The 22,222-nt window shown below is 42.1% G+C and overlaps 1 protein-coding gene across 1 annotated transcript; it reads left to right on the top strand.

Moving 5' to 3' along the window:
• The first annotated feature begins 918 nt into the window (after nt 1-918).
• On the top strand, nt 919-20,873 carry mcoln3a (mucolipin TRP cation channel 3a). The gene is made up of 12 exons (XM_066681053.1): nt 919-1,282; nt 4,688-4,852; nt 6,484-6,637; nt 8,560-8,641; nt 8,990-9,086; nt 9,854-9,953; nt 11,387-11,502; nt 13,928-14,077; nt 14,462-14,563; nt 17,892-18,014; nt 18,585-18,791; nt 20,727-20,873. The coding sequence occupies exons 1-12, from the start codon at nt 1,082-1,084 to the stop codon at nt 20,853-20,855; spliced, it is 1,626 nt and encodes a 541-aa protein (XP_066537150.1). The 5' UTR covers nt 919-1,081; the 3' UTR covers nt 20,856-20,873.
• The last annotated feature ends 1,349 nt before the right edge of the window (nt 20,874-22,222 follow it).

Below are 22,222 nucleotides of genomic sequence, written 5' to 3'. Positions count from 1 at the left end.
AAAAGCTGAGAACAGTCCAGCTCCTCCCTGCATTATGGCACTGGTCATGAGTCGGGCCGCACCTTGAACCCTTCGAGCTCCAAGTACAGCTCGACTTGACCTGCCATCCCTAAAGACACATAGAAGACTAGCGTCAAGATTCTTCTCAGTCCTGGAGCGCAGAGGGTGGAGCGAACTTCCACTGGCTTCCAACAGCAGACTCTCTCACGGTCTTCACACACAGACTGAAGACCCATCCCTTTATGACCCACTTAGGTGAGCACTAATCTAAGTGCACACTGTAAATTCTTTCTAGGTATAGCCCTGAATAGATTCTGTGTATTGCACTTACTGTGCTTAGCTCTTTCTAGGTGTCAGCACTGGCCCTTGTTCTGGCAGTGTCTGAGCTCAAGGGGAGATTGGACTTATTTACATATTTGTATGAACGAGGATAAACATTCTGTTTGAACACTAAGCACTTTTGTGAGCCGCTCTGGATAAGAGCGTCTGCTAAATGCTGTAAATGTAAATATTGTCCACTGTGGGCTGCTGGATCCTGACTCTGAAGAGAGATGTGGGAGTATGTGGTCAGTGAGGCTGCCCACGGGTTCAGAGGGAGTTTCTGATTGTGTTTTTTGGTGTTATTGATGTCTCAGAAAGTGAGGTGAGAGTAATGTGGTTAGTGTGTCTGGCCACTGGTGCTGAGTGCCTTTTCTGGTTGAGAGACAGTTATGTGGTGAATGTGAGCAAACTGGATGATGAAGATAAAGATAATGGAGAGGAATGGAGCTTTTTCCTTGTTTTGTGATCAGATCTGATCTCTGCATGCTCTTGGATTCTGGTTCTGCAGGTTTCACAGACAGCAGCCTCTGAGAACTGAGAACAGTTTCTCCCAGTGTATCTCATATTCTCTCTGTTTCTCTTTTGGTTTTTCTCAGTGTGTCGTCCACACTGGAGCGATCAGATTCTCTTGTCTACACAAGTTTGTGTTCTTATTCTTATGGCTCTCTCTTGTCCACACTGGAAGTAATCTGGCAGTGATCTGGGATTAGGTTCAGAGGTCCAGGAGTGTGCAGAGTGCTGTGGGAATGGTCTGAGAGTGATGTCTGAGCCAGGTTTATTAGTGAACTGTTCCAGTGGAAGCTCTGTGACCAAAGAGAGTCTGGAGTCCCAGGCTCTACTGGAGCTAAGGAGAAAACTCAAATATTTCTTCATGAGTCCTTGTGAAAAATATCGAGCAAGAGGACGCAAACCCTGGAAGTTGACACTACAAATTCTTAAAATTGCCATCATCACGATACAGGTACACATAACAAACAAACAAACACACACACACAGATAAAAAAAGTTAAACACTACAAATCTTTAAAATCTCTATTATAACTAATTATCAGTATCACATTATTAATAAAGCCATTGTAAATAACCTATACCTCTATCTGAAATATTTGTAATATAGTTTTATTATTTTAATAATGCTAATTTTATTGATAATATACTAAATTAATTACAGTATTTACCTATGTGAGTCATTTTGAAGGAAAGAGGTGAGTTTGCTGCTGGCCTCCATCACCTTTCCTGTACTGTCACTGTGTAACTTGGGTCCAGAGTACTGAGCAGTGTTTCTGTACAGAGTCGATGGAGGTGTGTGTGTGAGTGTGTGTGTGACTCAGAGAATTCAGCAGTGTTTCTATACAGAGTGGATGGTGGTGTGTAATAGATTCAGATTCAGAAATGTGTGGGGTGGATATCATCCCTGGTCTTATAGGTAGGGATGGTATCCACCCCACGCGGGAGGGTGCTGCCTTACTTTCTTGCAGCATAGCACATAGTCTAATAGTTAATCAGCAGAGTAGTGTAAACAGCTGCTGACATCCCAGAACTGGGACCAAGCCACAGACAGACAGGCTAAACTGACCGTCTGCGAACTGCCTTGAGGCGTCACCTAGGTTCAACTGTATTGAGACTGTGTCTTTACCCCGAATTAAATGTACAAGTAGAAAAATAAAATCAGCCTGTTTCAGCAACCTAATCAATATTAAATCATACACAACACCTAGCAGCAACACCTCAGAACTGAAAATTGGGTTACTCAACATAAGATCACTAAACTCAAAAGCATTCATCATAAATGATATCATAAGTGATCATAGATTCAACGTTTTCTGTCTCATGGAAATGTGGGTTAGACCAAATGAATATTCAGCACTAAATGAAGCCACCCCCTAGGCTATAATTATGTACATAGCCCAAGATTATCAGGCAAAGAGGTGGAGTATGTGTAATTTACCAAAATACCCTAGAAATTAGTCTTAAACAATGTGACACTTTCACTTCTTTTGAGGTTCTCTCCCCCATTATTACAAATCCGGTCACAAAAAAGGACACATTTTTATTATGTAACATTTGCAGACCACCAAGACCTTACTCAGAATTTCTGAAAGAATTCAGTGATTTTGCTGCAAACCTAGCTGAAAGGGATGAGTTTACTCTAGTTAAAAGAGGATTGATAATACATTGAGTTTGTTGTCTAATATTCTCAATTTGATTATTAAAAAAGTCCTCCCAGAATTAATATCGACAACTCTCACCAGTAAAGATTGTATGTCTTGTTTAAGTGGTGCTACCTTTTCTAAAGTAGATCGACAGCTATTTTCTAAGTAGTCAGTTAGTACATCTAGGTCCATTGGGTCTGATGGAGTGGGAACTAGTGTTGATATTTCTGGGAGGTTTTCTATAAATTGTAGGTCGGTAGATGGTTTTATTATACGCTTTGTAGAATAGCAAGGGTTCTTAATTATATTACGGCTAAGACGTAGCTCATATGAAATTAGGTAATGGTCGGAGATTGCTGAGGATTGCGGTAAGATATTAATTTTGTCTATCTTAAGACCTAGTGTCAGAACTAAGTCTAAAGTGTGGCTGCAGTAGTGTGTAGGCCCTGTTACACTTTGAGTGATACCAATAGAGTCTAAGATTGAGGTAAATGCCTTTTTTAGTGGGTCTCTTTCCTTCTCAGAATGGATATTGAAATCTCCTACAATTATAACTTTGTGATTACACAACGCTAGGTTTGCAGCAAAATCACCAAAGAAATTTGTAATAATGGTGGAGAGAACCTTGAAAGAAGTGTAGTGTATATGTGTATGATTTAATATTGATTAGGTTGTTGAAATGGGCCAACTGAGTTTTTCTATGTTTACATTAAATTCGGGGCAAAGACACCTAGGTGACACCTCAGGGTAGTTCGCAGATGGTCTGTTTATCCTGTCTGTCTGTGGCCTGGTCCCGGCTCTGGATTCAGTGAACGGATGATTGTTCAGTTTCCTGAAAATGTTACTGAGTGTTTTGGGGCCAAGTGCAGAATAAGAGAGCATTATGTTTGTATTAGAAATTGCTGGTGTTAACTGGACAGATCTGTATTAGTGTCATGACTGGCTTAACATATGACAAATAAAGGGTAGCACAGTGAATAAATGAGAATATAATTTTAATAAGAAATAAATGTAAAGATCAGGGGCAAACTTCTCAACAATAAAATCTGTGGCCTAAAGAATTTCCCAAAATTTTCTCAAAATTATATTCCCAGAGTGTCACAGTCACACAGCTCCAGGGACCTGGAGGTTGTGGGTTCGATTCCCGCTCCGGGTGACTGTCTGTGAGGAGTTGGTGTGTTCTCCCCGTGTCCGTGTGGGTTTCCTCCGGGTGCTCCGGTTTCCTCCCACAGTCCAAAAACACACGTTGTAGGTGGATTGGCGACTCGAAAGTGTCCGTAGGTGTGCGTGTGTGAGTGAATGTGTGTGTGTCTGTGTTGCCCTGTGAGGGACTGGCGTCCCCTCCAGGGTGTATTCCCGCCTTGCGCCCAATGATTCCAGGTAGGCTCTGGACCCACCGCGACCCTAAAATTGGATAAGCGGTTACAGATAATGGATGGATGGATGGATGGTGTTAACTGGACAGATCTGTATTAATGTCATGACTGGCTTAACATATGACAAATAAAGGGTAGCACAGTGAATAAATGAGAATATAATTTTAATAAGAAATAAATGTAAAGATCAGGGGCAAACTTATCAACAATAAAATCTGTGGCCTAAAGAATTTCCCAAAATTTTCTCAAAATTATATTCCCATAGTGTCACAGTCACACAGCTCCAGGGACCTGGAGGTTGTGGGTTCGATTCCCGCTCCGGGTGACTGTCTGTGAGGAGTTGGTGTGTTCTCCCCGTGTCCGCGTGGGTTTCCTCCGGGTGCTCCGGTTTTCTCCCACAGTCCAAAAACACACAATGCAGGTGGATTGGCAACTCGAAAGTGTCCGTAGGTGTGAGTGAATGTGTGTGTGTCTGTGTTGCCCTGTGAAGGACTGGCGTCCCCTCCAGGGTGTATTCCCGCCTTGCGCCCGATGATTCCAGGTAGGCTCTGGACCCCCCGCGACCCTAAAATTGGATAAGCGGTTACAGATAATGGATGGATGGATGGAGCAAATCAACCAGACAGCATTACCCAAAAGAATTAAAAGAAAAACTATATAGAAAAAGAACAAGCTGCCACCCACACAGGTGTAGGTCTGCTCTTAATGAGGTCTATAGTTCCACCCACTACAACTCCACCCTTTAATGGCACAGCTCCATCACATTAGCAACTCCTTAAAGGGCCCAATATCAATAATTCTACATGCTACAATTTAATGTGTTTTTTTTTTTTGTAGCTAATCTCATTCGGACTGAGTAATGAGATGATGGTGACATTCACTGAGGAAAACCTTGTCACATTTAAGCACCTTTTTCTCAAAGATTTCAAAGAAAAAGATGGAGTTCATGCTGTTTACACAAAACGACAAGTCCACGATCACATAAACTACACCATCAACAGGGTAACTACTGCACACACACACAGACACACAAGACCACGACCACATCAACTACACCATCAACAGGGTAGCTATTGCACACACACACACACACACACACACACAAGACCACGACCACATCAACTACACCATCAACAGGGTAACTATTGCACACACACACACACAAGACCACGACCACATCAACTACACCATCAACAGGGTAACTACTGCACACACACACACACACACACACACAAGACCACGACCACATCAACTACACCATCAACAGGGTAACTACTGCACACACACACACGCACACACACACACACACAAGACCACGACCACATCAACTACACCATCAACAGGGTAACTACTGCACACACACACACGCACACACACACACAAGACCACGACCACATCAACTACACCATCAAAAGGGTAACTACTGCACACGCACACACGCGCACGCACACGCACGCACACGCACACACACAAGACCAAGACCACATCAACTACACCATCAACAGGGTAACTACTGCACACACACACACACACACACAAGACCACGACCACATCAACTACACCATCAACAGGGTAACTACTGCACACACACACATACACACACACACACACAAGACCACGACCACATCAACTACACCATCAACAGGGTAACTACTGCACACACACACACACACACACACACAAACACACACACACAAAAGTCCACGACCACATCAACTACACCATCAAAAGGGTAACTACTGCACACACACACACAAACAATAGTCCACGACCACATCAACTACACCATCAACAGGGTAACTACTGCACACACACACACACACACACACACGCACACACAAGACCACGACCACATCAACTACACCATCAACAGGGTAACTACTGCACACACACACACACGCACACACAAGACCACAACCACATCAACTACACCATCAACAGGGTAACTACTGCACACACACACACACAAGACCACGACCACATAAACTACACCATCAATAGGTTAACTACTGCGCACACACACACACACACACACAAGTCCACGACCACATAAAATACACCATCAACAGGGTAACTACTGCACACACACACACACACAAGACCAAGACCACATCAACTACACCATCAACAGGGTAACTACTGCACACACACACACACACACAAGTCCACGACCACATCAACTACACCATCAAAAGGGTAACTACTGCACACACACACACACACAAACAAAAGTCCACGACCACATCAGCTACACCATCAACAGGGTAACTACTGCACACACACACACAAGACCAAGACCACATCAACTACACCATCAACAGAGTAACTAACCTAATTCTGTAACTCACACACTTTACATGTGCCTCATGCAAACACTGTCTTACTCTTAACTCTTAACTATTTATAACCTCCATCACATGATTAACACGATTAAACTTTATTAATATTTCACACTGTGAATGAAATTGTGTCATCCACTGAAAACTCACTGACATTTTAGGAAGTGCTTCAGACTATGACTCTAATCTCTGAGCCGTGTGTTCTTTGTAAATCTGAGTGAGGGTGTTTGTCTGGTTTGTTGAGGTCTTCTGTGTTGATCTGGTTGTTTATGTGTTGTTTTTGTTCATTTTCAGTACATGACTCTGCAGAATGTGACAGTGGGGAATCATGCATTTGAGAAAGTCCATGGTGTCTTCACACCACTGTCTTTGTGTCAGGAGTTTTATCGCCATGGCAACATCTCACCTGGTGATGAGACCTTCGACATTGACCCCCACGTGCAAAAAGGTTTCAAAATAATTCAACTTTAACAGTAACATCAAAAAAGTAATGCTATTATTACATTTAACAAATATTTATTTTAAAAATAACACCTCATTGAAGGAACAATGTTTTTACCTTAAAATGACACAAACTCATTGTGATGATCCACTGAGCTGTAACAAGGAGAACAGAGCTGTCAAATTAACTCCTGGTTCAGCAGAAATGTCAGTTTGAAGATTTATCTACGTTAACTTTAACATTTAACAAAAACATTAACTTTACTTCTAACATTTTTACAACAATCTCAAGACTAGAATCAAATGTGACACTAGTGATTACATGGATATTTACAGTAGCACACTATATTAAAAAACCTCTATCAACACTAATATTAGCTTTGTCACGGTTGGAGGGAGGGCGGCGGCGGACGCACGTGCAAGTAATCACTTTTATTAACAAATCAAAAACACAAACAGAAAATCAACACAAACTAGAAAACACTGAAGAAAAACAAAACAGAAAACTACCGCAAGCCGATGTAGTGTAAGACACAAACTCACATACTGTACATACAAGACCACACAAGAGAGCACTGAGAACAAGGGACTATATACACAAGGAGCACACCTGGAAGAGACAAGGAGAGGGCAGGGTAACAAAGGAGGCATAGGTGAAATCACTAATGAGAGGGTGGAGCAAGGGCGGAGACAAGGGAGAAAATAGGAACCAAAACAAACAGAGCCATGTGCTAAAGGAGCACATGGTTGACAAGGTACTATTTACTATCTTTACTAGTAATATAAGCTTTAACGTTAGCATTAACTTTACCATGAACATAAACTTTATCACTAATCTTTACTTTATAACAAAAATAAAGTTTAACACTATATTTTGCCACTAATTTATTTCTAACATTAAAATGAACATTAACTTTATTTAACATTAACTAACATTAAAATATTAAATTCACCACTACCTTTAACTGTAACACTAACATTTATATTAACTACATCTGATATTAACGCTAAATCTAACATTTACGTTTACGTTTACACTGATGTCAGGGTCATGCTACATAAATTTAGCCCAAGTTCCCAGCGTCTGAATGGAATCTGAGCATCGGGGGCAAGGAGCGGTCGTGGAATGTGACATAATCAAAGAACAGCGACGTGTAACGCCCCACGTCTCCCCGAGGAAAAGTGGAGTGTGTTAGAGTTGTTCGGATCTTTGGGCCCGGTCTGACGTTTCCTACGCCTTGTTCCTGATGATGACCAATAGGAGACAGAGCTCTCTCCGGAGCACATCTGTAAACACGGAGGAGAGAGAGAGGGAGGCTCTACTGCAGCTGTCAGTGGAACTGAGGACGGTTTTCTTTGTAGGAGACAGTCCACACGGTCCTCTCCATAACACCCAGGAACCGCCCACTATCACTTTTACTTCTTCTTCTTCTTCTTTTTGGAACAAAACCTTCAGCATCACACACAGTGCTGTAGCCGTGATCCACAGTTTCTGACCCACCTCCCGACGACATCTGTATTTCATAACAATGCAAACAAAGATGGGTCTGTGTCAGACGTGTAGAGTCCAGTCTCCCGATTTGGAAAGTTTCCAAAGTGGTTTCCACACTGTTGCTGGTGATTGCTAAAGTGTTGCTAAGGGGTCACTGTGAAATCCAACATGACTGCTAATTTGGTGCTGTGTGGTTGCCGTAGAAACCTAAATGGTTTCCCAGATGTTTCTACAGAGTCTACAGAGAGTTGTTGCTTTGGTTTCCAAGCTGGTTACCAGGGTGTTGTGGGTTAATGTATAATAGACAACAATAGAGCTGTGCATTGATTTGCAAAGTCCAATTACTAATAATACATCAATAAATCATTATGTTTTATTTTGTTATTGTTCATTTTTTCTGATTTGTTTTTTTCTGAATGTTTGTGTTTTTCTGGCAGAGTGTGTTTACATTTACCCAATGAAACCAATTCAAAACAAAGGGTTAATGAGCCTCAACAACTTTACTCTGGACTTCAGAAGGTATCATTTCAGCTCTGTTTATAAGCACTGATAATTATATTTAACTGAGTGTTTGTTTCTTTTCAGAAATACAATTCTCAAAATCTGTTTTAATAAAAAATATATTAATAATAATAAATCTGTGATTTACAGGGTTCATGAAACATGTTCTGAAGATTATAGTTCTGTTTTATTTCAACAAAATAAAAGATTTATTTTAATAGCAGAATAAAGACAGTTAATTAAGTGATAATTAACACTGGATATGATCTAACTCTTTATAAAGAAAATTGTTATAAATTCAGTGATTGTATGAAACACAGCTTAAATTAACTGATGTTAGAGGTATATGTTTTATGTCTTTTTCAGACTTTTATCGGTGAATATTCTCCTGAAAGTAAAGGCCATTAATCTCCAGACAGTTCGACACGATGAACTGCCCGACTGTTATAACTTCAGTATCACAGTGAGTCTACACATTAATATTGTGTTATTTTGGGTTTTCTATAGTTTTTCGAAGTTGTTAGTGCATTGCCTGATTCTAGAATGGTACCTGACTGCTATGTTCTTCCAAGTAGTTTTTGTGTTGTTTCTAAGATTTCTGTGGCTTTTTGCGGAGGTACTAAGCTGCTGATAGGATATTACATATATCTGTGGTTTCTAATGTGTTGCCAAGCAGCTCCTAGAGAATTCATGGTGATAAATAGGGTGCTGCTAGGCACTGAGCGGTTGCTAAGTTATTCCTAAAGGAATCCTGGGATACTTTAAAAACAAAGAGCTAAACATTGGACTGCCTGGAATACTTAATAAACATTTATAATGCCTTAGCAACCACCTGGGATACAATAGTAACAATTTCAGTTAGGTTCATTTTATTAGTATAGTGCTTGTTAAAAGTACAACCCTTTAAAAGAACATAAGAAACACTTCTAAAACTAAAGTAAACACCTGGGAAACACAAAGCCTCTTCAGAAAAGGCCTTCTTTGTGACACTGAATACAGCTCTGTTTTGTTGTTTTGTGTGGAATTGTGTTTTCTTTGGTGTGTGTGTATGGTTATTCTGGGCTGATTTGGATATATTTATTTGGTAATATATATTGGATATATATGGATATATTTATACTGTTGTATTTTGCATGTTTGTATGGGATATATGTGGTGTGTGTGTGTGTGTGTGTGTGTGTGTGTGTGTGTGTGTGTGTGTGTGTGTGGTGGGGGGTTGTTTTTGTGCAGATAGATTTTGATAACCGAGCTCAGAGTGGACAGATTAAAATCTCTTTACGAAGTGACGTGGAGATCAATGTCTGTAAAGACTGGAATGTCTCTGGCTCCAGTGAGTAATTACTACCATTAATAACATTATCATCACTGTTATTGTTACTGTTATTAATATTGTTATTGTAAATAAACTTTAAAGACTGATGTTGGCTGCAGAAAGTTAATCTCACTGCAGATGTATTATGCATTGTTTATAAAATGTGAATTTATTGAGCATTGTCTAAGAATACATAATAAAAATAAGCAGTGAAAAAAATGACTAAATATATAACTGTTTTATTTCAAAACACAGTTAACTCAATCTACACAGATTAGCCCCGCCCAATCAATCTACGGCAGATTAGTCCCACCCATTCAATCTATGGCAGATTAGCCCCGCCCAATCAATTTACAGCAGATTATCCTTGCCCATTCAATCTACTGCAGATTAGTCCCACCCATTCAATCTATGGCAGATTAGCCCCACCCAATCAATCTACAGCAGATTATCCCTGCCCATTCAATCTACAGCAGATTAGCCCTGCCCAATCAATATACGACAGATTAGCCCCACCCAATCGATATATGGCAGTTTAGCCCCGCCCAATTGATATACGGCAGATTAGCCCCGCCCAATCAATATACGGCAGATTAGCCCCACCCAATTAATATACGGCAGATTAGCCCCGCCCATTAAATCTACGGCAGATTAGCCATGCCCTATCAATCTACGGCAGATTAGCACCGCCCAATCAATCTACAGCAGATTATCCCCGCCCAATCAATCTACAGCAGATATTCCTGCCCAATCAATCTACAGCAGATTATTCCTGCCCAATCTATGGCAGATTAGCCTCACCCAATCAATCTACGGCAGATTAGCCCTGCCCAATCAATCTACGGCAGATTAGCCCCACCCATTCAATCTACAGCAGATTAGCCTCGCCCATTCAATCTACAGCGGATTAGGCCCGCCCAATCAATCTACAGCAGATTAGCCCCACCCATTCAATCTACAGCAGATTAGCCTCGCCCATTCAATCTACAGCAGATTAGCCCTGCCCACTCAGTCTATGGCAGATTTGCCCCACCCAATCAATCTACAGGAGACTAGCCCCGCCCATTCAATCTACAGCAGATTAGCCCCGCCCGTTCAATCTACAGCAGATTAGCCCCGCCCAATCAATCTACAGCAGATTATTCCTGCCCACTTAATCTATGGCAGATTAGCATCGCCCATTCAATCTACAGCAGATTAGCCCCGCCTATTCAGTCTACAGCAGATGAATCCCAAACATTTAGTCTACAGTAGTCCAGCTCTGTCCAATCAGCCCACATTTCATACCAAGGCAGGGTCTAGAACAGTTTAGTGCTGTTTCACTTAGGAGTATTTGTCTTTTTATTTAATTAATTCAGTGTCAGTTACAAAGAGACCTGCTAGTTAGAGCAGAGCTCATTTACAAAATCAGATAAATATTATTAGTGATTATTGCATATTATTTTCTGCAGATGCAGATAGTCACTTCCTGGTAATAGTGGCATTTGATTCACTGGTGATCATGTCCTGTTTTCTTTCTCTAATGCTGTGCATTCGCTCGGTTTCCAGCGGAGTCCAGCTAATGACTGTGAGTGACATCCCCTACAGGATACACACACTCACTACACTTTTAAGGTTCGCTCTTCGTCGAATAATGTTCCACTTCTAAACTCTATTTATGTTTTTTAAATAAGGGCTGTAGGTGGGATGGTGTTTTCACTGGATGCTGGCAGTGTAGAATGGATATCCCTTATACACACCACACAGATATGGATTAGTAGAAATTATTTAAGTGTGTAGAGGTTCTTTAGAATAATTCCTTGCTGCAGTCCTCACTAATGGGCTATGATCCAATTAATTCAGTATTCATCGAGGTACAAGACAAGGCTGCTCATTATCACCATCTTTATTTTTATTAACCATAGAGCCATTAGCAGAGGCAGTTTGAACCGACATCAGTATGTGGGTTGAGCAAAACCAATAAAGAGCATGAAATAACATTATGGACTGATGATATTTTGATTTTACTCTCAAAGAAGTAAAGCATATCTCTCTCAAGTCTAATGAAGATTATTACAAAATTCTGTCTTTTTCCAGGATATAGGATTAATTCATCAAAGTCTGTTTAAACCACATACAGCAAATCACCTTTTCATTTCCAGTGGTCAGAGACAGGCTTCACGTACTTATATATATATATATATATAAGTATATCTGTGGGGGACGCTGGTCTTTCAAGGAGGGGAAGCTCAATTTCGGCCTACACCATAAAATGTGTCGGTTTATTTATACGTAAATTCTACCCTCCGTTCCTTTTCAAGAAAGTGATCTGTGACCCTGTCGTACCAACAAGGCGTCTTTACCAGGGACTTGACTAGTGTCCTCTCAATGTCCAGCAGAGCTAGGCTTAAACGGCCTTGGCCCATGTGAAGTGTGTCCGCCTGTGCTCCCACGGATCTCTACACCAAAGGATCGCTGATTCGCTCACTTCGCTGTCAATCAAAAAGGGATTCAGCCTCAGACAGATCATCCAATCATCATGCAGAAGCTGAGCACCCGGGCCAGCCGAGGCCAGCCCACTGCCCCATAGACCCCCAGAGACGCTGAGCGTCCGATGGGCGGGACAAAGCCCAGCATTTATCCAATGACTCGCCTCGTTTCGCTGCACTTCGCTGCTTTACTGTTGAACTCTGTGAACGCTAAGGGAATGATTGAGAGGAAAGCCGCGTCTTTACCAGTGATAAGAAGCTGATTCTGAACAAAAGTTGAGCGCATTGTAGTCCATATTTATTCAATGACATGTACACACAACAGTATATATTTGATCACTTATTTTTTGACATTTTAGGGGAAGCTGAGCTTCCCTTGCAGTCTTAGAGCAATCGCCACTGATATATATATATATATATATATATATATATATATATATCATCATATATATATATATATATAAAACCGATAAATTAAACATTCAAAGCATATATTACTCCATTGTTTGACCATATTAAAAATGATTTGGAGAGATGGCATGCCTGTACTATCTCGTCGATTGGCTGCATATCACTGATAAACATGAAAATACTTCTAAAGTTACTGTATCCCATACAATTGATTCCAGTCTTTGTTTCAAGCACATGTTTTAAAAACAGGACAAACACACTCACTACACTTTATCAGAATATAATCACCTTCACCACCACTGCCCCCTACAGGACAAACACACTCACTACACTTTATCAGAATATAAACCCCTTTACCACCACTGCCCCCTACAGAACAAACACACTCACTACACTTTATCAGAATATAAACCCCTTCACCACCACTGCCCCCTACAGAACAAACACACTCACTACACTTTATCAGAATATAATCACCTTCACCACCACTGCCCCCTACAGGACAAACACACTCACTACACTTTATCAGAATATAAACCCCTTTACCACCACTGCCCCCTACAGGACAAACACACTCACTACACTTTATCAGAATATAAACCCCTTCACCACCACTGCCCCCTACAGGACAAACACACTCAATACACTTTATCAGAATATAAACCCCTTCACCACCACTGCCCCCTACAGAACAAACACACTCACTACACTTTATCAGAATATAAACCCCTTCACCACCACTGCCCCCTACAGGACAAACACACTCACTACACTTTATCAGAATATAAACCCCTTCACCACCACTGCCCCCTACAGAACAAACACACTCACTACACTTTATCAGAATATAAACCCCTTCACCACCACTGCCCCCTACAGGACAAACACACTCACTACACTTTATCAGAATATAAACCCCTTTACCACCACTGCCCCCTACAGAACAAACACACTCACTACACTTTATCAGAATATAAACACCTTTAGCACTGAATTTTAATAGACACCAATGACATGTTAAACAGATTAAATCAGAATGTGATGAATGCATTTGAAATATTGTGTGTGTGAAACGTGTATGCGTGTGTGTGTGTGTGTGTGTGTGTGTGTTAGGAATACTCCAGCTTTGTCTCCACCCACTGTGGACGGAGCTTGTCATGGTCAGAGAGTATGGAGTTCATTAATGTGTGGTACCTCCTCATCATCATCAGCGACACCCTCACAGTCTCCGGATCAGTTCTGAAAATCTGTATACACAGCAAGGTACACACACACACACACACCATACCACTCACTCACACACACACACACACACACACACACACACACACACACACACACACACGCACACAAATTTGCATGTGTGCATTCTCTGAATGTGTGTGTGTGCGTGCTCTGTGTGTGTGTGTGTGTGTGTGTGTGTATGTGTGTGAATGTTCTGTGTTAGTATGTGTGTGTGTGTGTGCATGCTCCGTGTGTGTGTGTGTGTGCATGCTACGTGTGTTTGTGTGTGTGTGTGTGTGCATGCTCTCTCTGTGTGTGTGTGTGTGTGTGTGTGTATGTTCTGTGTGTGTGCATGCTCCGTGTGTGTGTGAGAGACTGTGTGTGTGTGTGCATGCTCTCAATGTGTGTGTGCTTGTGTTGTAGGAGTTGACGAATTATAAGGTGTGCAGTATTTTATTGGGGACTGCTACAGTTCTGGTTTGGATTGGAGTCCTACGCTACCTGGGATTTTTCCAGAAATACAACGTGAGAGAAGTATAACTCAGAAGATCACACTTAACATCACACTTCTGAACACACCTCTAAACATCACTCTAATAACATCACACTTCTGAACACACCTCTAAACATCACTCTATTAACATCACACTTCTGAACACACCTCTAAACATCACTCTAATAACATCACACTTCTGAACACACCTCTAAACATCACTCTATTAACATCACACTTCTGAACACACCTCTAAACATCACTCTAATAACATCACACTTCTGAACACACCTCTAAACATCACTCTATTAACATCACACTTCTGAACACACCTCTAAACATCACTCTATTAACATCACACTTCTGAACACACCTCTAAACATCACTCTATTAACATCACACTTCTGAACACACCTCTAAACATCACTCTATTAACATCACACTTCTGAACACACCTCTAAACATCACTCTAATAACATCACACTTCTGAACACACCTCTAAACATCACTCTAATAACATCACACTTCTGAACACACCTCTAAACATCACTCTATTAACATCACACTTCTGAACACACCTCTAAACATCACTCTATTAACATCACACTTCTGAACACACCTCTAAACATCACTCTAATAACATCACACTTCTGAACACACCTCTAAACATCACTCTATTAACATCACACTTCTGAACACACCTCTAAACATCACTCTATTAACATCACACTTCTGAACACACCTCTAAACATCACCCTATTAACATCACACTTCTGAACACACCTCTAAACATCACTCTATTAACATCACACTTCTGAACACACCTCTAAACATCACTCTATTAACATCACACTTCTGAACACACCTCTAAACATCCCCCTATTAACATCACACTTCTGAACACGCCTCTAAACATCACCCTATTAACATCACACTTCTGAACACACCTCTAAACATCACTCTATTAACATCACACTTCTGAACACACCTCTAAACATCACCCTATTAACATCACACTTCTGAACACACCTCTAAACATCACTCTATTAACATCACACTTCTGAACACACCTCTAAACATCACTCTATTAACATCACACTTCTGAACACACCTCTAAACATCACTCTATTAACATCACACTTCTGAACACACCTCTAAACATCACTCTATTAACATCACACTTCTGAACACACCTCTAAACATCACCCTATTAACATCACACTTCTGAACACACCTCTAAACATCACCCTATTAACATCACACTTCTGAGCACACCTCTAAACATCACTCTAATAACATTACACTTCTGAACACACCTCTAAACATCACTCTATTAACATCACACTTCTGAACACACCTCTAAACATCACCCTATTAACATCACACTTCTGAACACACCTCTAAACATCACCCTATTAACATCACACTTCTGAACACACCTCTAAACATCACTCTATTAACATCACACTTCTGAACACACCTCTAAACATCACTCTATTAACATCACACTTCTGAACACACCTCTAAACATCACCCTATTAACATCACTCTTCTGAACACACCTCTAAACATCACTCTATTAACATCACACTTCTGAACACACCTCTAAACATCACTCTATTAACATCACACTTCTGAACACACCTCTAAACATCACTCTATTAACATCACACTTCTGAACACACCTCTAAACATCACCCTATTAACATCACACTTCTGAACACACCTCTAAACAGCCCCCTATTAACATCACACTTCTGAACACACATCTAAACATCACCCTATTAACATCACACTTCTGAACACACCTCTAAACATCACCCTATTAACATCACATGTGAGAGAAGTGTAAATTTGAACCTCGAGGTGAAGTGTAATAGATAAAACACAAGGGACATATATTGTCTCCAAAATAAGAGGACCATAGTGAAAGAAACATGTAACAGAAGGGAAATAAAACATTAATAAATAATAAAATGTGTGGTGGTGGGTGGTTATGTGGTTGTGTTGCGTGTGGTGTGTGGTTGTGTGTTGTGTGTGGTTGTGTGTGGTGTGTGGTTGTGTTGCGTGTGGTGTGTGGTGGTGTGTGGTTGTGTGTTGTTTGTGGTTGTGTTGTGTGTGGTGGTGTGGTGTGTGGTTGTGTGTTGTTTGTGTTGTGTGTTGTTTGTGTTGTGTGGTTGTGTGTGGTGTGTGGTTGTGTTGTGTGTGGTGGTGTGTGGTTGTGTTGTGTGTGGTGGTGTGTGGTTGTGTGTGGTGGTGTGTGGTGTGTGGTGGTGTTTGGTGGTGTGTGGTGGTGTGTGGTTGTGTGTTGTTTGTGTTGTGTGGTTGTGTGTGGTGTGTGGTTGTGTTGTGTGTGGTGGTGTGTGGTTGTGTTGTGTGTGGTGGTGTGTGGTTGTGTTGTGTGGTGGTGTTTGGTGGTGTGTGGTGTGTGGTTGTGTGTTGTTTGTGTTGTGTGTTGTTTGTGTTGTGTTGTGTGTGGTGTGTGGTGGTGTGTAGTTGTGTTGTGTGTGGTGGTGTGTGGTTGTGTTGTGTGTGGTGGTGTGTGGTTGTGTGTGGTGGGTGGTGGTGTTTGGTGGTGTGTGGTTGTGTTGTGTGGTGGTGTTTGGTGGTGTGTGGTGTTGTGTGGTTGTGTGTTGTTTGTGTTGTGTGTTGTTTGTGTTGTGTTGTGTGGCTGTGTGTGGTGTGTGGTTGTGTTGTGTGTGGTGGTGTGTGGTTGTGTTGTGTGGTGGTGTTTGGTGGTGTGTGGTGTGTGGTTGTGTGTTGTTTGTGTTGTGTGTTGTTTGTTTTGTGTTGTGTGTGGTGGTGTGTGGCTGTGTGTGGTGTGTGGTGGTGTGTGGTTGTGTTGTGTGTGGTGGTGTGTGGTTGTGTTGTGTGTGGTGGTGTGTGGTTGTGTGTGGTGGGTGGTGGTGTTTGGTGGTGTTTGGTTGTGTTGTGTGGTGGTGTTTGGTGGTGTGTGGTGTTGTGTGGTTGTGTGTTGTTTGTGTTGTGTGTTGTTTGTGTTGTGTTGTGTGTGGTGGTGTGTGGCTGTGTGTGGTGTGTGGTGGTGTGTGGTTGTGTTGTGTGTGGTGGTGTGTGGTTGTGTGTGGTGTGTGGTGGTGTTTGGTGGTGTGTGGTTGTGTGTTGTTTGTGTTGTGTGTGGTGGTTGTGTTGTGTGTGTTGGTGTGTGGTTGTGTTGTGTGTGGTGGTGTGTGGTTGTGTTGTGTGTGGTGGTGTGTGGTGTGTGGTGGTGTGTGGTTGTGTGTTGTTTGTGTTGTGTGGTTGTGGTTGTGTGTGGTGTGTGGTGGTGTGTGGTTGTGTGTTATTTGTGTTGTGTGGTTGTGGTTGTGTGTCATGATTTATGTGAATTGGTGTGATACGTAGATCCTGATCCTGACCCTGCGTGCGGCTCTGCCCAGTGTGATCCGGTTCTCTTTTTGTGCGGTTCTGATCTACCTCAGTTACTGCTTCTGTGGCTGGATCGTCCTCGGACCACACCACGAAAATGTGAGACTTAATAATCAATAATAATCCCGTTTAATGTTATGTTTATGATAAATGTAACATTTCAGTCCACAACATTAAAGGCATTCAGTCTGTAAAAACACAACACTCTATAAAACTACACCCAGAGCACTCTGCACTGCCCCTGCCCGTCCTGTAGGGGTAGTCATTTCCACATGAGGAATACTGTAGCTGGAGTAGCACCTCAAACACACACACACACACACACACCTCAAACACACATACACAAACACACACACCCACACACACACACACCTGGATGCCCATATAAGGAGCTGTTGATGTGGCTGATGCCCATATAAGCAGCTGTTGGCGTGAATGATGCCCATATAAGGAGCTGTGGGCGTGGCTAATGCTCATATAAGGAACTGTGGGCGTGAATGATGCCCATATAAGGAGCTGTGTGTGTGGCTGTTGCGCATATAGGGAGCTGTGGGCGTGGCTGATGTCCATATAAGGAGATGTAGGTGTGTGGCTGACAGAACCGAGAGTAAATGGTGTAAAAGGTGTCCAGTGTTAAACTGAGCTAAAGATGTGTTGGTCTCTCCTCAGTTCCGCACCTTTAACATGGCGGCGTACTGTCTGTTCTCCATGATCAACGGAGACGCCATCTACTCCACCTTCACCAAACTGAGGGAGAGGAACTGGGTTCTCTGGTTCTTCAGCAGAATCTACGTCTACAGCTTCATCTCCATCTTCACCTACATGGTCCTCAGCCTCTTCATCGCCATCATCACCAACACTTACCACACCATCAAGGTAAGTCTCTCTCTTTCTCTCTCTCTCTCTCTCTCTCTCTCTCTCTCACACACACACACACACACACCCTAACACACTCTGCTGTCCTGACGAGATGTGCTACTTATCGATGTCATCTTTAGAGGTTCTGTTCTTGCTCGGTGTCCTGATGTCAATGAAATCTCGAGCAACGCTGCGGGAGAAAATATAAACATGGCACAAAAAGTGAGGAAACGTGTGTTTGTAGATTATTTCTTTGTTGTAACAATGTTTCTTGGCAGTAAGTCTTACACCATTAGGGTCAGGTCTCTGATAATCCCCGCTCTGTGGGGCGAGCGCTGTCATCTTGGAGGATAGAGTTCAGTCCCAGACTGTGGAGATATGGGGCTGCCGCTGGTTGCAGAATTTCATCTCTATCTCTGCATTGAGAAGCCTCCAATGATGACAGGCCTAGTTTTTCCAGTGAGGGAGGTGCCGCCCCACACCATCACACAGAATAATCTGTTTGGCTATAACAACAACGACAATCATAATAATAATAATAATAATAATAATAATAATAATAATATATTTTATTGGTAATGCACTTTACATTTCACAAAAATCTCACAGTGCTACGGCAAATCAGAAGCAAACATTAAGAAACAAGTAAATAATAATAAAAATAACAAAAACAAAAATACTACACTCTACACAAGAACGGTAAAGATGCATTAAAAGTCCTAATAAGCCGTTTTGAATAAGAAGGCTTTAGTTGCTTTTTAAAAGACTCCACGCTCTGTGGTGTCCTCAGGGGAGAATCTGGGAGAGTATTCCACAGACGTGGGGCAACAGCTTGAAAAGCCCCGTCTCCCAGAGTGTGGAGCTTGGGTCGGGGCTGTTGAAGGCAGTGGGTGTTGGTTGAACAGAGATGTCTTGGGGTATTGTGTGGGGTAAGGAGCTCTTTGAGGTAGAGCGGGGCGTTTCCATGGAGACATTGGTGAATGAGAAGACAGAGTTTGTATTGGAGTCTGTGGTGGATGGTAACCAGTGTAAAACAGGAGTGATGTGCTCATATTTGCACCTCCTCGTCAGGATCCTGGCAGCACAGTTCTGAATCTGCTGAAGCTTCTGCAGGCTCCTGCTGGAGGACCAGGGTTTGGCAAAGTTTTAATGGGCGAATCACACACACTCAGCTCCACTGCTCCTCCCACAAACGCATGTTCCTTACAAATGTGGCACCATTGAAAAGAGAAATGAACAGGCTCCAATAGCGAACAGAAGAGACACTTTTTATTCACAAAACAGGGCAATACTACATTCACAGTTACAGCATTTAGCAGGCGCTCTTATCCCCCGCGACTCAGAGCAGTGCTGTGTGTTCAGAGAGAGTGTGTGTCCTCGCTCGTACAAACAGGTTAGAGTCCAGACTCCCTCTGAGCTCAGACGCTGTCAGAACAGGGGCCAGCGCTGATTCAGAGAAACAACAAAAACATCATAAGTGCAGTACTCTGTAACTGTAACTAACGCAGGGTTTATATCCTGGGCCTAATGAGCAGGACGGAGACACAGCTGGGATTTACTCTCAGGTCATTTGGACCGTTAAAAGGTCTCTGATAGGTGGAAGTGGTCATGTGACGCTGAGGATTGTGGGAACTGGAGTTGTGAAGAAGGCTGAATCCCCTGAGTGTGACACAGGCACAGTTTTAATGTCTCCTTGTGTTTTTCACGAGAGCTCTGTTTCCTTCTGGAGCATTACACAGTGTTATTTAGTGGAGTGTTTCTAAACTCTACACAGTGTATAAAGTGATAAAACAATTTCTTATCGCTGTAATTACTTTTTAGACAGTGTTTATTTCCAGGTTTTTATTCCATCAGCAGCGTTTACAGATGAGCTCTGTTTTTTTAATGTGACTATTCACTGTGGTACACCAGTACTGCCCTTAGCAGTGTGTGTGTCTGTGTGTGTGTTTACAGCAGCAGCAGCAGGATGGTGTGGTGTTTTCTGAGCTGCAGGCGTTTATATCAGAGAGAAGAATCAAACCAACTTCATACCCTCACCCCACTGAGGAACAGGAGGAGAAACCAGACAGTGCCCCCAACTGACAGGGGGTGTTATATGTGTGTCTGCTTGCTGAACAGTTTGTGTGTGTGTGTCTGCTTGCTGAACAGTTTGTGTGTGTGTTGTGTGTGGTTGTGTGTGTGTGTGTTTGTGTGAGTGTGTGTGTAAGTGTGAGTGTGTGTGTGTGTGAGAGTGTAAGTGTGTGTGTGTGTGTTTGTGAGAGTGTTAGTGTGTGTGTGTGTGTGTGTGTATGTGTGTGTGTGTGTGTGTGTGTGTGTGTAATATATAAGCTGTGTATGTCTCTGAGAGTGTACATATGAGCATGTGTAAGTGTGTGTGTGTTTGTGAGAGTGTAAGCGTGAGAGTGTGTGTTTGTGAGAGTGTTAGTGTGTGTGTGTGTGTAATATATAAGCTGTGTATGTCTCTGAGAGTGTTACTGTTCTATGTCCCCGTTTGCACAGCTCTGTCCTTTCTGAGGACCTGAGGATTATTAACATTTACATTAAAGACATGGAGCAGAACTCTCCCCAGAGTGCCTAATGAAACACTGTGTGTTCAGCCAGAGTGTGAATCCTAAAGAGTACAAACAGGAACTCGTCTGAAATCCCCTTGAATTCAGTCAGAGTCTGAACAGGAGCCAGTGCTGACAGCGAGAACAAACAACAGAGAATTAAACCCAGCGTCAGTGTCGTACCACACCACTCAGCTCTGGCTTAAGGATGAGGCTATAAAAGGTTAAAGGTCCTTATAAACACTAACCCCCCACTCACAGCCCCCCGTACACATACAGCACCAGGTGTAGGGTAGGTTTCCGATATAGTGGCCAGTGTTGAATGTGCTCTGCTGGGTGCTGGGTCTAAAACTGTTTGATAGCGATGTATTAATAGTTCTGTGTTATATTTTACAAACTGTTTATATGTCTTTGTGTCTGAAACGGTTCCCTGTTCACTGTGTAATTGTTGTAGTCGTGTCTGAAAACATCACACTATCCCACAATGCACAGTACAATACCGTAGCTGTGTTCCAAAGTCCAGGCTGCAGCCGAGGTAGTGTGTGTCCTCTGTAGGACTTCCCATGAAGACTCCTCCTTCGTAACCAAGGGCACACAGATGGAGCGCATGAAGAGGCTGCGTGGCGACGTCACGGGAAAGGTCTAATCTGCCTCCAAGAGCCAACACTAAGTTAATTAATGAGTACTTCATTAATAATATCATCCTTTACATTTTTAAAATGTTATTAAACTCATACTTCTACGTTAAACTAGGATTGAAGATAAAACCCCACTAAATAAATATCTGCCAATAAACTTACTGATTAAAACTGGAATAGAGACATTTTAATGAACCTGTTGTTTCACACTTTAAAGGTAAACAAACTCTACTCCTGAAAGTTCAGGAGCTCAGCTTTTCTC

This window comes from Hoplias malabaricus, chromosome 9 (assembly GCF_029633855.1).
Source record: "Hoplias malabaricus isolate fHopMal1 chromosome 9, fHopMal1.hap1, whole genome shotgun sequence".
NCBI classification, from domain to species: domain Eukaryota; kingdom Metazoa; phylum Chordata; class Actinopteri; order Characiformes; family Erythrinidae; genus Hoplias; species Hoplias malabaricus.
Note: the sequence above shows the minus strand (reverse complement) of the source record. Positions and strands in the feature narration are given on the sequence as shown.